Here is a 17110-nt window from a genome sequence, read left to right as displayed (position 1 = left end):
GCGTAACACTGTTGGGAAATGTAGTTCTTTCCTCCGCACAATTGGATTACGTTTAAATCACATCTGAGGCGAGTACATTTTTGGGGGATGGTAAATTTAAATGTTTATATTTTAATATATTTCTTCAATTTATTTCTCTGAAAAGTGACATAAATCATACCATGTTTTTGCCCAAAATTGTAATGAAACATTTAATCTAGATGCAAACGGTTCCTCTTTATTTTTGTTCAACTAGTTTTTGAAGACACTTTTCTGATTTTACAAAATTACAACAGTACAAGTAAAAAAGAATCTTTAAAAATACGACTTTTGTAAAATTACACACAAACAGTACATTAAAATATTGATACATCTATTAAATTCTCATAAAGACATTTAAAAAGATCTTGCGTTTTACATGAAATAACATGGGGAGTCAAAATTATGAGATTCTTCAACATTCCGCTAAGATTGCATTAAAAACTGAATCGCATAAAAGTTGTAGGTGTTCCAAAGTAGTATTTAAGTAAATTTTTTAAACACATTTTTGTTAGCCTAAAACATCCTTTGGGTATATTACATGTAATATAATGAACCACTGAATTTTTTACAGTACAATTTCAATTTAGAGCTTTTCAACATAGTTTCCAGGAAACATGCCTTCCTTTCCTCTCAGACGCCCAAACCACCAACCCGAGGGGTCTGGAGAGAGAGCACATAAATATAATAAAGTACAGATCAGGTTGTATCATTTTTTACACACATAATACTAATATATATCTAATAAGGTATATTACCTTCAGTTACTATTTCTATAATATCATCTGCTTGAAAGCTGAGCTCATCAGTGTCCTGAGCGTCATAAATGTAGAGCGCTTTGCATTGTGGGGTGCGGGGCTTCGGTTTGGGGGCGGGTTTAGGGCGTCCTGACCCTGGGAGAGGTTTGTACTCTTTTGAACGTCTGCGATGCATTCTGTTGACAGAATAGAAATCAAAAAGCCAAAATGAGTTTAATAAATTTCCTAAAAGCTTTTACAAACTGACAGCTCTGTTTTTAAGTGCTTTCTGATGGTATTCGATCCACTTCATCTCACCCTGCCACTCCTTGGTCAGGAACTTCCATGAAGCCCATGTCTGCGTAGACTTGGCTGTCATGGTGACTGCGACGTGAACCTCCATGTCGGGGTAAGGTGGGCTGTTCCTTAGTGGACTGCTGACGCAGCAGAGAGTTCCTCACGTAGGGTTGAGGACCTTGAGTTCCTCTTCCTCGACCATCAGTTTTGGAAGGTTCTTAAATGACCGAGCATGTAAACTTCATAGCGCAACATTCAAAGATTCATTGGCAGGTAAAGTGTGATATGCGACACGTAAACTTACCACGAGAATACTGGCCTGCTTTGGGATTCGTGTTTCCGATGGACCTGCTCTTTCGGTTGTCACGGCGAGTGGGTCCTGTAGAGACGATAAATATTAGGAATGAATCAGGATGGTGTCAGGATTGTAGTTTAATCTACTGTAGTTTTTTTATATATATTTAACGTTTATGTATTATAAATTATTTTTATTATGGCTTTCAAAGATTTCACATTAATCATATTATCGCATTATGTACTAACATTTAAATAATATATATAATTGTATCCATCATATATATGTATTTTTAAATCTCTTTTAATTTGTTTATTTTTTCTTTCATTTTTTATCACTATTATTTTGTGTTTTTACATTTTTGGGCAATGAATCGCACTCAAAATTTAAGTCAGAGGGAGTTTGTGACCACTGTGGCTCTTAAGTCAAAACTGTTTGATAAAGCAAAAGCTTATCGACATATCAAATGTTTTGTCTTTATTAAAAGTCAAGGTCATACTTGTCATACTTGTAGAGATAGTTTGCCATGAGGAAATGGTCTGTTGTGCAGTCACATACAGGATTAATTGTAATTTAGTAGTTTGGTAAATACTTCAATCTTCATTTACACATATTGACTTGTTTATTTATTTAATAATTAAGTACATGTATTCATTTAGCAGATGTTTTATCCAACGCGACTTACAGCTGAGAAATGCATCAAGCGATTCATCTTAAAAAAGCAATAATCACGATGAGAAGTGCCAGAGAGTAATACGAAATTTCAGTCAATGTTCAGATAATATAAACCAGTAGACAGAGAATTATTTACAATATTATTATACGTGTAGAATTAGCACAATATCAAAAATCATGGTTTATTTAAAAGTTATTGTCAAAACCACTATATTAAAACAGGGCTATTTATTATTATTATTATTTAATAATCTAGGGCTGTCAAAAGATTAATCGCGATTAATCGCATCCAGAATAAAAGTTTGTCTTAACATAATATATATCTGTGTTCTTTGCATAATAATTTCGTATTTATTAACACACAGATGCATACACATATTTAAGAAAAACCTTTTTATATATAATTTCAATTATTGGTAAATATAAATAAATACATGTTAATATTTCCTAAATATGTATACATATGTATATGTTTTTTATTTATAAACACAATGCTCAGTACACAGACATATATGGTGCAAACACAAACTTTTACTATGGATGCGATTAATCGCGATTAATCTTTTGACAGCCCTAAATAATACAATTTTATTTCTATAGCCCTTTAAAGTGTATCTCAAAGCACTTTACCAGTAAAATGCATAACAAAACAATCCACAATTATAAAATTTAACAATAAACCGTACAAATATAAAATAAAAAAATAAGGAAATCTACCATTAAAAAAAGAGTTTTAAGACGAGATTTAAAGTGCCAAGCGATTTTGCTTGCCTCATCTCATTCGGTAAAGCATAACATCATTTTGGAGCTAATGAAGAGAAATCCCTATCACCCATCGATCTCAACCTGGTTGATGAACAGTTAGAAGACCAGTTTCGGATGAGCGAAGGTCACGTACTGGAGTAAAGGGAATTAAAACCTCAGATAGATGTTGATGTGCCTGCCCATGCAAAGCCTTTTAATTAAGCATCAAAATTAAAATCATGAAAATCATCCCTATACCTAAGAGGGAGCCAATGCAAAGACTCCAAAATATTTATTTTCGTTACCCAAGTGGAGTGCATAACTGTAAACACTCCACCGATCAATAGTCAAACCTCAAAAACAATCTCAAGCAATGAAGATATTTTACGTTTACAGAAAACTTTACCACACACTCACTTGTATTTTTAGGAAGACCTTGTCCAATACCGACAGTCAGGACTTTACTGCTTGGTTTCAGAACCGCCTCGTCCCCCTGCCCCACCTGAAACTGGATCTGCCGAGAACCAGCGGATGAGAACGGACCCCAGCCTCCTTTCTTCACCTTAAATTCAAGTCTGTAAGAAAGCAATATTCAAGTCTTTCAAAACAAATACAGAACAAAAGTGTGACGGAATCACATTTTAATGTTCATCGTGAAACAGCGAATATAAATGCTACGGTGCCTACAGATTGTTGAATTTAAGTGGAAGCTTCTTCCGGGTTTTCTCCTCGTAGCGTTTGTACAACAGACTGAGGAATTCTGTCTTGAAGACGGACTGCAGCACGCTGTCATATTGCTCCTCGTGCAATATAAAGAAGTCATCTTGTAGTGTGCTGAGAGAACAAAAGTACCATAAACAAATAATTATGAATATAACAGAAAATAAAAATGTCAACATCCACAAATCCATTCATGTGCAATTTCAGTTGTGGAAAATTACTTTTATTTATTTATTTTGAAACATCAGTTATTCCAATTTACATGTATTAAGTCTTCTCAAGTTTAAGGGAAACTTGATAGCAACGTTTTTTCCTGTCCAGAGGACTTTTATGTACAAAAGTTATCAAGCATTTACATTATACAATCTCAATGAAAGATCACCTGAGAGAAACAGACTGGATCTTCTCTAACTCAATCTTTCTCTTCATCACCTCCTGAATCTGCCCTTTCTCAGGACCCTGCTTCACCTTCTCCCGTCCAATCAGATAGAGGAACTTAGGGGTGAGAATAAGGTCCCGCTTGACAATCTGTAGTAAAATCATGTGTAACAGTCATGTGAAATGTGTCAGACCGTGCAGAAAAACATCCGTTGTCATGTTACTTTAGTACACTGGCTCAAAACAACCGATGTCTATTTTAGATCTCCGGTTTGGTAGGAGATGAGTCGTGCCTTAAATCTGCGGTCGTATTTGACCACCACGTCAGCGAAGTCGATTCTCTCCCTGCGACCCACAAACTGACGGATTTCAGGGCGGTTGTCTGTGCCGATGTAGTCGCCTACAAAATTGCGGTTCAGGCTGTTCTTCCTTCTCTCCTTCTTATTCAACAGGAGGTCAGATGCTGAAACGAAAGTCAACGTGATTACGAACTTCTGTGTGTTCTCAAACTCAATTCTTAAATAAAAATCTGGAATCACCCCCCTTCTTGTCATTTAACCCGTATGACTTCCTTCCTTCCGCAGAACACAAAAGAAGATATTTTGAAGAATGTTGTTGACTGGACCACATTCACTTGCATTGGTTTGATTGTTAATACAATAGAAGTGAATGGGGGCCAGCGCTGTTTAGTTACCAACTTTCTTCAAAATATCTTCTACGAAGAAAGAAAGTCATACGGGTTTAAAGGAGCAGTTCACTTTCAAAATAAATGTCCATTATAATTCACTGATAAACGTCTTGGATGACATGGGGGCGAGTAAATGATCATGAAAAAGTATTTTGAAAGTGAACTATTCCTTTAAAATGACAAGTGGGCGAGTAAACAACGACAAAATATTCGTTTTTTTGGTGAACATTAATTGTGTAAAAATAATATTATATATATTATAATTGATGGATACAATAGAAGGCACTTGGAGTTTTTCGATTCGTGTCTCTCCATGAAAATGGGTCACTGTGTCAATTGCACATGTGCTCATTACTAGGCCGTGGCTTGACACAAATCCAAAACATAACATTACAAAAACGTAGCTATTCTAAGGCCAAGATTGGATGTATTTATAAGTGGTATTAAAGAAAAATCGTATTCTTCATGCGGCTGGGGAATTTGAGTGAGTCCTTACCCTCCTCTCGCATGCGGACATACTTGCGCACAGCGATGTGTTTGCGCCATGCTTGCTGGATTACCCGAGCATGTCCGTTGTATTTTCTTTCCCGCATCTCTTCCAGCAGAAATAACTAAATATGACAAAGAATTTACATAATCATAAGAAAACCACTTTGATAGGTGTTCTATACACAAAAATATCCAAGTTACAAAAAAGCATACTGATTCTGGAGCCTTGATGAAGATTTTAGTCTTGCCCAGCTGGTACTGATCAGAATCCATATTGACAGATCTTAAAAGATGCAGGACACCCTGTTTCTCGTCCCCTTGCCACTGGGGCCACGTTTCTCTGGTCAAGATGGCGTACCTAACCAGATATCATCATCTTTCATTATTATTTGTAATGAAAGTTTGTAAAGTACAAGTGTACGCAGCATTTGACAGAATCAAAGCATTAATAAAGCAGCCAAAAGATTGACCTTTGCAGGAATTTCTTGAAGACACGGCGGAACGCGTAGCCCGCCCGGCGCACGCGGATGTTCTCCCGCAATCCCAGATACTCCACCTGATGTTTGACTCGGCTTTCCTCCCAATCACGAGACTTCTTGGTTTCATTGGGCTTAATGCATCGGATATAGTGAGGGGTGCATTTCATCAATGTCTGAACCAGATTATTTGCCTGTTTCTGTAAATGAAGATCATAATCATCGTAAACAAAACTACACATTGAACCTATATAAAATGTAGTTAATACTAGAGATGTAACGATTCACCGTGAGCCGGTTGATAAACGATTATAATGTGACGATTCAATTCGGTTGAGGTGTAAACTGAATCGCAGTTAATGTTTTGAACAGCAGAGGCCGCCATGTTCACAGCAAACCTAAACTTGGACATGATGATATTTCTTAAATGCAACAAAATTCAAGAAAGGCACAGACAGTATTAGTTTTTTTATATTAAAGAGTCTTTGACTAGTATTCATTCGTTTTAAAATTGCAGTTTAGTTTAGATATTTGAATTAAAACATAATTTTACTATACAAAGAACACGAAGCATTTAGAAAAAAATACAAGGGAAGTTGTTCATTTCTAATTTGTTTTCGTTTTGTAAAAATAAATTGTGAATAAATCACATTGTGAGATCAGAATCGTGTATCGTTACATCCCTAGTTAATACAACTCTTAGTATTATATAAACCTGGCTTAAAGTTTAGGCACAGAATGTTTATCGCTAGTTACTCCTTTAAGTTTAACAGTATGCATTTCTGTCTTGTGAATAAGATGTTTGACCTTAATCTTTGAACTAGAAGTGGTGGGACGGCCTCTTTTCTCAGCCTCAAGGTTCTCTGGGAACAAATCTCGGATGAAGGCGCTGTAGAGATGCAAGCAAACCGTGTCAAGCATTTCACACATCTGTAAATTCTTTTGACAGTTTATTCTTTACAGACACCGTTCCAACACAGCTTAAAGTCACACTCAGCTCTGAATATTTCTTCTGCAGTGAGAACAAAAGACAACTTTACATATGCAAGAGAGAAGCTCCATCGTATCGATTTTATGATTTATGTTATTATTTCATTAGGAAATTACAGTCAGACGGCAGAAGCTCTGTTACCGTGGGTGCGTTTAAAAAGCGGTAATCCAGTTGACAGAGCCTAGACGAGTAAAACAAATAACCCGATAAGCACTTACAACTCACTGCTCTGCATGAGCTCGATGATGTCATTGAACAGCACGTCCCTGTTTCTCTCGCAGAAGCCGCTCACATCATAAGACACCTGGAAAAACAGAGCTCTTAATATTAAATCAATCCATATCTGCTTGACTCTGCTTGCTGGAAGCACTTAAAAGCACTGCAACCCTAAAAGCATCTATATATTCGGTTGCATGAATTCCTGTGACTATTCTTTTTCGTGCAAACAATTATTAAAATATCAGGAAAGAATGTCACATTTCTAAAATGGATTGATACGGTCTTACGCTTGCACAAAAATGTTTTGTGGAAATCCCGAATAAGATTTGAAAGTTAAATTAATTAGCAAATCAGTTATGATTGGCTGTTATGTTACAAGAGAGGACAGTGATCAACTAAGCATATATGTACAGTGGCAACATCCCCAATAGGGGGCAGTGTTGCACCCCACTATACTGCCAGTTTCAAAAGGGGTAAAAAAACGGGTAAAAGTTTGGCTGTAATTGTCATAAATGAGTTAATCCCTTACATATTAACAAGTCACTTTATGTTAATCAATGGGTTTTATAAATATCAACCTAATATAATGTATTAGAAAGTCCTTGTCAACTTTGACGACACAGTATTTCTTTATTCATTTCCGACAAACTGTGTATTTGGATATCATAGGTTTTGAAAGGATAGCGACGGTATACGTCTCTTACTTTGCCTGCATAGTGGTGTACTATGAAACCCTTGTTCCAGCTGTTAAAGTGCTCGTGAGCGCCGATTTGTGACTGTAGTTTCTGCAGAAGAGTCTGATCTGCACCCTCTCCTTTAGCATGCATGGTGGCACACACATCATCCAGGATGCTCATGATACCAGGAGGATTCTGGGCAGTGTAAAAGAACCCCAATAAAGTTTTAGTTGAAGAGTTGTTATGAAAACGAAACTTGAATGTACGGTGAAAGTTTAAACTCACCACTTTGGACTCAATTAAATCACATACGACTTTGTTGTTGAAGTACTCAATGGGGGTCCATTTGATTCCTTCTTGTACATACTCTTCCTTCAAAAGAGACGGTGAAAACATCAGCAAACGCTTTCATCTACTCGTGCGCAGGTTTAAAAAGCCCTACTCACTTGCTCTGCTTTTAGCGTGAGCTCGATGAAAATCTGCTGCAGTTTCTCATTTACAAAGTTAATGCAAAATTGCTCGAATCCGTTTTTCTGTAAACAGATAAAAGCATGAGGTCCAACACGAGGGTGTAATGCAATACTTTCAGAGAAACGTTGAACATCCATTTAGAAAGGAAACAAAATATCCACCTGAAAGATTTCAAAGCCGTAGATGTCTAAAACGCCAATGTTCAACTCTTCGTGGTCTTTCTGCATCGCCTTGTTTATGACCTACGAACAATTCGAAATGAGCGTTTCAGACATATACCACGAAAACACAATTTACACGTAAATAATAGTTTGTGGGTTGAATCCAGCAGAATGGCTCACATCAACAAGATAGTCGAAGAGTCTAGAATAGAGCGCTTTGGAGAGGGCATCCCGGGTGAAGGAGGCCTGCTCCGTGTTCAAAGTGACGGAAATGGTCTCCGTCTTGCCACCCCACTTGCTGTCCATGATGCGACTGGTCAGTTTACTCTTCAGACCGTCCTGATTAATTCCCAACAGGTATGAGGGGAATGCCAGGACTTCACCGGAGTGAAAGAGGACAAACAGGAAGCACAACATCAGAAAACTGGATTCACAATTCAAACAGACCCGTCTTTTAGTTACTATACACATTCCCCCAAACTTATTGACTTCTTTGAAATTGATCATGTTCTATTATCCTTCAACTCCTTCAAACTCACAATCTTCACTCTCCACCACAGCGTAGTTGCCCTCCTCCCTAAAAGCGAGGTTACCGAGATGGAGGATTCCTGCCACAATCTGTAACACGGTGTCCTGTTCATCCATAGAAAGACCGACCACTGACATGGCAGCCTGAAACACAACATTCCTGATGGTGTAAACAGTTTAAACTCAAAACCAAACGATCTTCACTGAACCAGGCATTAGGACGTTGGCTCAAACTCACCATGGTGTCTGCGAACTCATTCTTGTCGCTGATGTCCTCCACCGTGTAGGTGCCGGACTGGTTTAAGTAGAAGTAATAATCCGGCGTGGTGACGCCTAAATTCTCTCTCTGCTCTTTGCTGGCTCCTTGCAAGAGCTAACATAGAAACATCAGAGAAAAAACGCTAACGTCAATGTCAAGACATTGGTTTCATGTATCTTTCAAATAATTATAAATCAGCGACTGATCTTTTAAATACACCCGACATGGACATATACATTCAGCAATGAATACCTTTATTCTGTGAGTTTACAATAACAAAAGAGTTACTAATATAAAAACAAAATCATCAACTAGTCAATATGGAGACCCCTGTGAAGTGACCCACTTTTATGTTAAATAAGAGTTTGGTTCCAAAACGCGGTAAATCCATTTGGATTAATTTGAGTAAAAATGCATTTTCTTTACAAAGAAAGTGGCGAGATGAAAACCACTTTTTTCTGTTTCAAAGTTTCACATAGCATCTTTAATTTTTAGTAACATAAACAATTCAAATCCAGATTTTGATGTGAAAAGATTTATTATAAAAACGGATCATGTTTCTCGCAAAATTCAATAAATCCATGACAATTAAAAAAGTTATGCAGTGCCACATCTTCTTAATCTCCTTACATAAATGATCTTCCCCACCACAGAAACCAGCACATGTTCATCAATGCCGTCAAAATTATTCATTTTTTGTTTGTTTGTTCAACACGAAGTACAAAGTATATCAGGGAAACTAGGATGCTGTGTATTCAGAGCGCCGCCATTACTTTGTACAATGCGTGGAATGATGTGCTGTGATTGGTTGAGCGGGTATATCGCATTCTGCAGAGAAGTGAGACTGGCGTATATTGCGGTTAGGAAAAAAAGGAGAAAACATGACAGAATAACACTGCGGATATCGCATTTTGCTTAAAATTAAAAGTGACTTTTCAAAACCGACCTGATACAATACTGATTTTTTTTATGCCGTTTATCGTGCTTTGGAACCAAACTCTGCATATATACCTTTCAAGATTTGAAGCATTTTTCAATAGTACTATTCTTAAGTTTCTTTACAGGTTAAAGTTGGAAAAACAACGAGTACCCCTTTAAAAAGATGATATCACATTGGCCAAACATGACAGCACCATGACGCATACGGTGTTGTCATGCCCTGACGTCATCTTAACCTGAATATACTTCCATTGTTTCAATCTTTACCTGGTAATAAATATGGAAACTTCTTTCGCCTTGGTTCTGAGACACCACTCTAGACTTTTCCAGAAGGAAGTTAGAGATCTTTCCACCGTCAGGTTCTCCTCCGCGGCTGAACTGAATTTCAAAGTACTTTCCCTGCAAAATTGAATTTTGGCAGACATACAGTGAAACACACCTTTCTGTGACATAAACAGAAGGTTATGCTTACAGAAATACACTTTCATCTCAATCTACAGTCACACAAATTGCACTCATACTTGAATCTTGCAGCAACAACAAGTTGTGACATGTGAGCCAGCATGCTCCAAATTACATTCCTAAAACTGGATGATACCAATTCTAGGGACTAAAGAGGCAGAATCATTCCTGAAATAATTTACATTTCATACAAAAAATATTTAAATAATATAATAATTAATAATAAAGTTAACCCGAAGCTTTGTGGGAAAAAAAAGCTTATAATAATGACTTATAATTTGGGCTGATGGTTATGATTTCATTGGAAACGGCAAATTGACGTCATCTGACATCAACACATAAACGTGAGTAAGTAAAGTAACCTTCAATTTGATGTTTAAAACAGAGATGATAATGAGAGAGGAACAACATTAAAATGTTTTCTGTGAAATCATAACCATCATTCCAGTTTAAAAATCATTAATAGCGATGCTTTGGAAAAACTCACTATTACTATTCGAGCATATTTAGGGTTTGAGCCCGAAGGCTGGTTCTTGCTGGTTGTAAGATGCTGTATTTATATACATAACAAACGTTTATTAGGTACACCAGTTTAATTGCATGTAAACCCAAATTGATAGTCAACCAGTCACATGGCAGCAAATCAATGCACTCAAGTATTTAGACATGGTAAACATGACTTCTTGAAGAACACAAAAGAGGGTATTTTGAAGAATGTGCATTAAATGAACACCAAACCAATACAAGTCAATGGAAATACGAAAGGTTTGAATGGTTCCATCATTTTTCTTGGTGTGGGAGAGTGACCTCCGTCGTGGATTGTAATGGTGCGATTCCCGAGCCTAGTCGACCCCTTAAGACGCCTTAGACTGCTCGAACCCGAGGATTGCTGCTTGCAGCAATATTCATTATAATAATTATTCTTGTTTCACTTTTTTTCGGCATACTTTGAGCAACCAAAAACATTTGCATAGCAACCGTATACGAAAGCTATATCTCTGCATCAGACCATCATAGAGACACGGGGGTTTGTTCATTTCACTCATAGGTTAAAGTACTATGAATTGCAAATGCCAAGCCGTGCCCATAGCAATCGAACAGGTTAGTCAGCAACCGTTTAGCAACATATATATCTCTGCATAAATATCACAGGGGTTGGTTAGATTCATTAGTACTTAAAGTGTCATCCCCCTAGTGCCGAGTTCCGCGGTTTGCCAGGAAAGCATCACTTAATTTTTTTTCAGAAACCTAGTTTTAAGCTTATTGTTGTGGAATGAGGTAGGATAAGCAACACTGAATTTTGTCTACTTGCTCAATAAATGAGCTTTTGTTTGTTTTGAACGACAACAAAAGATGACAAATTGCAGTTTTGAGTTAACCGAAGCGAAACAATGTTGCATTTCCAAATCCAGAACCGTGTAGTAAAGTTTATCACCTTCACGTCATTAACTTATCATTACTCCGTCCTCATCAAACAAACTCTCAGAAAAATGATTGAGGCAAAACTTACAAAGCGACTGGAGTTGTTGTTGCGGACAGTTTTAGCATTCCCAAAAGCCTCCAGGAGCGGGTTAGACTGGAGAATAATGTCTTTCACATGCTTAAACAGGAAGATAAAGGATGTTATTATTCACACACACTACATTTTAATACAAAAACAACAGCTTATTTGTTTAAAGTACAACAAGCACACTGAATTAGGCTTTTTTATAGTTTCTGATCATTCAAACTCATGTAAAATCTCCTAATGAACTGTTCAACGTCACAAAGCGGAGAAACAAGAGGATGCTTGTATTTTGACCATCACACACATCAAGTAACTATTCAAGGGGTGTAATATATCACATATGCACAGGATCTGAGAGATTTTAACAAAAGGAACAGACACACCCAGTTCATTCAGATTCCTACCAGAGGTCCATTAGGTTCTCTTCAAATAAAGAGCACGTGGGACAGTAATATCGACTCACCTGAACTTTAGAGCCACCTCCTGACACTTTAGAAATATAGCCCATGATGTATTTTGCTCCGACTGTCTTTCCTGCTCCACTTTCTCCGCTGTATTTTAAACACATTCATATCACATGATTCAAACCTTTGATGCTCAATAAACAGATTTAGTAAAAGTAAGAGTCCAGATGTGTGAATATTTGACCTTATAATGACACAATGATTCTCTGAATCAATCATCATGTTGCGGTACATGTTGTCGGCCAGTGCGTAGATGTGGGGGGGATTCTCATACTGGGCCTGGGAACGACAGAACAGAAAATTGTTGTCATGGAGATTGTAAGTGTGAACATATATCGCAAGTCTGATATTTTGTGACTATTGTTTTCTGCCATAAATCATTAATATTAGTCTCCTTTTATGTTTGTGGGTTTTGAAAATATTGAATAAAAAAAATATTAAAACGCGCTTGTCAACTTTGACAACACAGTATTTATTCATATAAAGGAGCAGTTCACTTTCAAAATAAATGTTCATGATAATTTACTCACCCTCAAGGATAATGAACGCGCATAGCAGTACAGAGCAAGGTGAGCATTTTTGTTAATAAAGCATATACTTTTTTTTTTAAATGACTGATGGTTTCACTAGATATGATCTTTATTCATGGTCTGGTATCATTTAAAGTCCCTTGAAGCTGCACTGAAACTGTCATTTTGACCTTCAAACGTTTGGAGTCCATTGAAGTCACTATATGGAGAAAAATCCTGGAATGTTTTCATCAAAAACCTTAATTTCTATTCGACCAAAGAAACAAACACATAAACATCTTGGATGACATGGGGGCGAGTAAATTATCATAAACATTTATTTTGAAAGTGAACTCCTTTAAAAAAACATAGGCCCGGTTTCACAGACAGGGCATCTTATGCCAGCACTAACCCTTAGTTAAATTAGGATGTTTAAATTGGTTTTATAAAAATGCCTTTAAAGGAAACATTCCTGGTGTGCATCTTGAGACAAAACAATGGCACAGACATATTTAAAGATATTTTAGGGCAAGTTCTTTTCAGTTAAGAAAGCTCAAACATTCATTTCAGTCTGGGACAAGCTGTAAGCCTTGTCTGTGGAACCGGGCAATACTGTGTTTAGCCCATTTCCTGAAAAACGAATATGGACATACAAGGTTTCAGAAAGAAGAGTGACGATACATATCAGATTTGATCTGTATGCTTTCTTAGCAACAAAGCAAGACAGGACATGCAGCGCTGTTACTATGGCTTGCACAGCTCTGGCAAGCCTGAATGACTTATCCTGGAGAATGATTCAACATCTGAAGATCTTATTGTGCCTCATCTTGAATATTTTATATGTTATATACATTTGGTGTTCAGTTCAAGCTTGTGTTATTATACTTACAGCTCCCTGGTAGAGTTCAATCTCACGATCTGTGAAATACGGCAGCTGTTTAAAAGGGTTGACCGATATCAGCACAGGACCGATGTATGTCTGAAGACTCGTGGTTAAGGACTAAAAGTTTATTCACGGCATATTTTCCCATCATCTTTTGATTATATACCCTTGGATAAGTCCTGAAAGAATCTGCACATTTAAAACCAGTTAACGTGGTAAATTGTATGAAATTTAGCGGCATCTAGTGGTGAAGCTTGGAATTGCAATCAACGGCTCACTTCACAGCTCCACCACCCGGTCGAAGCGTTTCGTTGGCTGACACAGAACTAAGGCCCGATTCACATTTCGCACCTTTTCCATGCACATATTCGTTGTTTTAAAGACTTAATAACAAGGAATTTTCAAGGTCCTACGTTGGTTTATGGAGTGTCCATAAACAAGTTTATGTACATAGAAGGTGTGAAAACACTATTATTTCGTAATAATAGGCAGTTATTCTTACCTCACATCTTGACCGACTCTCAAATGATTCATTCTGGAATTCATCTGTCTAATCCCCTTCTTTCCGCTAGCCTAGTCTGATGTGATTGGTCAGATGATCTAGTCTGCTGTGATTGGTCTACTGTGAATGAGCCTCACGAGCTACAGTGTTTTTGGGAGAAAAGTGAAGTTTTCTCGGGCAGTCCTAGCAAAATGTAGGCGGGGACTATATGTAGTGACATAAACCGCGGGGGTTCGCAAATCAGGTGGCAACTCGTTTGCGTGATTCAGAGTCGACTCCCTTTTTTCCTCGCCAATAACTTTGTTATTCATTCACCTTCGGATTTACAAATTGGCAGACTGCTTACTTTCAAACACGGCAACATCAAACATTGCATGAAACATCATTTTCATGATCTCATGTTATGTACTCTTTAAATGTAGATGCGCGGCAATTAGGGGACGACGCACTGCGGGTCATTTTAAGAGAGAAAGAGGCGCTGCTCGCGTTTTCCACGCGGTTTTAGACACGAAATGTGAATCGCGCCAAAGTTGTAATCAGGTTTTTGCATCTTTGCCGAAAGAAATAACTTATTTACGAAACACTCTCTGTGTTTAGGGCCTCTGTAGAAACAACATGGTGAATTCCATGCAAGGGGACCCGCGGTGTATTAAGATAGAAATAGCTCATTCTGAGGTTATAAAAACATAACCCTTCATTATGCAAGGGCTTTAAGACAAGGATTTTAAGATCCTCCAAGAAATTACACATTGAACCTTTGAATAAAACTGAGGTGACAGATTACACCATTAGTGATGGTGCATTACCAACAAAAGGATACAAATATATAATCATCCATGTATCTTTTCTTCAGGTTATCTGTAATGGCATCTTCACTGATCTTGGAGAGGAGGACCATGTCATCCACTCCGCTCACTTTCACATTCTGCGTCTGCCAGTGATACTTTTCTTTGCTCCCCTGTAAATAGAAACACATCTATATGTTGTGGCATCTCGGATTGATTCCTGACACACAAAGAAAACGCAAACACATTCAACTACTTTACACAAGGAATCCAAAACACACATGCGACAGACTTGTCAGATCTAGTAAATAAGTGCAAGAAAATACATATTAACTAACAGTCATTACCAACAACTTTCTTACGAAAATCAACCATGTGTTTTTGTGGTACAAGTGCAGTAACCTGTTTTTTTGGAAGTATTGATTCCTTAGAGCAAGCAATGGCAAATTTCCGTAAAGGAAAATATAGGAAGCCATTCACAAGGCATATTAAATGCAAATGACAGCTGGTGTAGTGCAATACAAGCTTGATATCTTTGTGTCAACCTTTGTAATGAGTCTGATAACAAAAAGTATTTTGTCCTGAATCAGCTCGTGTGAAGACAATACCGGTCTGCCGCTTTGAAGCATGTTATTACGTCAGAAATATTCAGTCCAGGTCTCCAACAAAACAGTCAAACGTGATCCACAACACAGTCCCGAGCATGTCATATTTATTACTAATCGAGTCATTTGAAATTAGTAATACTGTATATTGCCATTTTAGCTGTTTTTATGTTTCACATCTGTATCCACCACGAGGGGAAATCAGAGTTTTCCGGTTCATAGCTTCAGAGATTTGACAGACTTCCCAGTTGTCACATTGTATCAACCAAAATGTAACTCGGTCCTAAATGTTTCAACTCAAATTGCTTGGGTGACTTCAAAATAGAAACAAATGAGACGAATGTGTCTGTGATAAAACATCTAAGGTCTGTTTGTTGATGACATCTCTTCCGAAACCAAATGAGACGGATCTGTGACACTTCTGGGATGTCTAGGAAAAGAGTTTTTCTATGTGATGGGCTGCTTGTACGTTCACTGAGTAACAATAAATGTAAACATGCATCTCAATTTAACTTAGGCTCAATAATCTAAACGTTGTGAGCACTGAGGAGATCTAGGAAGCCTATTTCACATCTCAATGCATTACCTTTAATCTATCGTCCCAAAATATCGACGTTTAGGGATCGTTTAAAAATATTTTACCTGCAAAATTGCTGTTTTGAATCTTAAGTGTTTTAAATAGAAGCCCACATTCCAATAGGCCACGACGAGACTGTCGGACAGGTCAACTCAAAGCTCACGTGGAGCAAGTCCGGATGGAAGGAGAAAGTATTTTAAGACACAAACGACCGATAAATCTTTTAAAGTCCTTTTGTCGGGTTTTCACTTTTAAGCAAGAATGCAAAATCTGATGTTGTTTTCGTGTCTTTCAAACAAATCACACCTCTCGGATCTATTTAAAATCTTGGGATTAACTGTTCATTTGCATAACTCTACGATCAAAATATTTGAATACATGATCTCTGGATTTAGATGCTCTTACCATTATTAATTGAAGGCACTTCCTGTTACACCCTCAGTAAACGAGTAGCCCTGCGTGGACACTTCGAGGAACTCTTGCAAGTTTCAGGCGAAACTCCGGGATTAGTTTATTACAAGTCATCCATTTGATGTTCCGATTATAATTTCCGACACGGCTTCTTAAATATATCCACGAGTGTAAAAACAGCATACGTTTTGCGTTTCGTGGGTCGGCAGCGCTTGCGAGAGAGAATAAATGATCGGTTTTACGGGTGTTGTCCATGCAGCGGCAAGTGTAGGCAGGTATTGGAGACTTTTTTTACCCTTGTGATACCGAAACACATAACGGCGCCACCTCACGACCCTGAATATATTTACCTGCCTGACAGGTAATTACAGCGCGCGAGTCGCCACAAACACACGGAAATGAGCCGCGAGTGAGCGATCCTTCACTAAGAACATCATCTTGGGCCAAATCTGTTTCCGTCAATATAAAGGATTTCTATATGAACCACTGCAGAGATAAACATGTAGACAACATCATAGACAACACTTCGTTACGTTGTGTAAATGCCTCACTTAAAGGGATAGTTCACCCCAAAATGAAAATTCCTGTATGACTTTAATCTGTGAAACGCAAAGGAAGATATGTTTCACACAAAATATTTTTT

General features: G+C 37.6%; 1 protein-coding gene across 1 annotated transcript; it reads right to left on the bottom strand.

Annotated features, from left to right (window-relative positions):
- Positions 1–203: 203 nt before the first annotated feature.
- On the bottom strand, positions 204–16791 carry myo1eb (myosin IEb). The gene is made up of 27 exons (XM_056761823.1): positions 16462–16791; positions 14910–15047; positions 13594–13683; positions 12380–12474; positions 12195–12282; positions 11735–11824; positions 10030–10161; positions 8803–8937; positions 8576–8708; positions 8217–8413; positions 8037–8117; positions 7851–7937; positions 7690–7776; positions 7432–7599; positions 6727–6812; positions 6325–6406; positions 5512–5717; positions 5255–5399; positions 5049–5163; positions 4158–4327; positions 3869–4014; positions 3454–3600; positions 3184–3341; positions 1357–1431; positions 1074–1269; positions 777–952; positions 204–681 (listed from the first exon to the last, which is right to left on the bottom strand). Exons 1-27 carry the CDS (start codon positions 16462–16464, stop codon positions 605–607), a joined length of 3303 nt encoding a protein of 1100 aa, XP_056617801.1. The 5' UTR covers positions 16465–16791; the 3' UTR covers positions 204–604.
- Between the last annotated feature and the right edge of the window lie 319 nt (positions 16792–17110).

This window comes from Triplophysa dalaica, chromosome 12 (genome assembly GCF_015846415.1).
Source record: "Triplophysa dalaica isolate WHDGS20190420 chromosome 12, ASM1584641v1, whole genome shotgun sequence".
Lineage (NCBI taxonomy): Eukaryota > Metazoa > Chordata > Actinopteri > Cypriniformes > Nemacheilidae > Triplophysa > Triplophysa dalaica.
Note: the sequence above shows the minus strand (reverse complement) of the source record. Positions and strands in the feature narration are given on the sequence as shown.

What these genes read in the sequence shown, in the direction of transcription:
- myo1eb (XM_056761823.1), bottom strand. An exon ending in ACATGGATGATTATATATTT is followed by an intron (nt 13,684 to 14,909) that starts GTATCCTTTTGT and finishes ACGAGTCTTCAG; the next exon opens with ACATACATCGGTCCTGTGCT. An exon ending in TACACCACTATGCAGGCAAA is followed by an intron (nt 6,813 to 7,431) that starts GTAAGAGACGTA and finishes CTGTTTTTCCAG; the next exon opens with GTGTCTTATGATGTGAGCGG.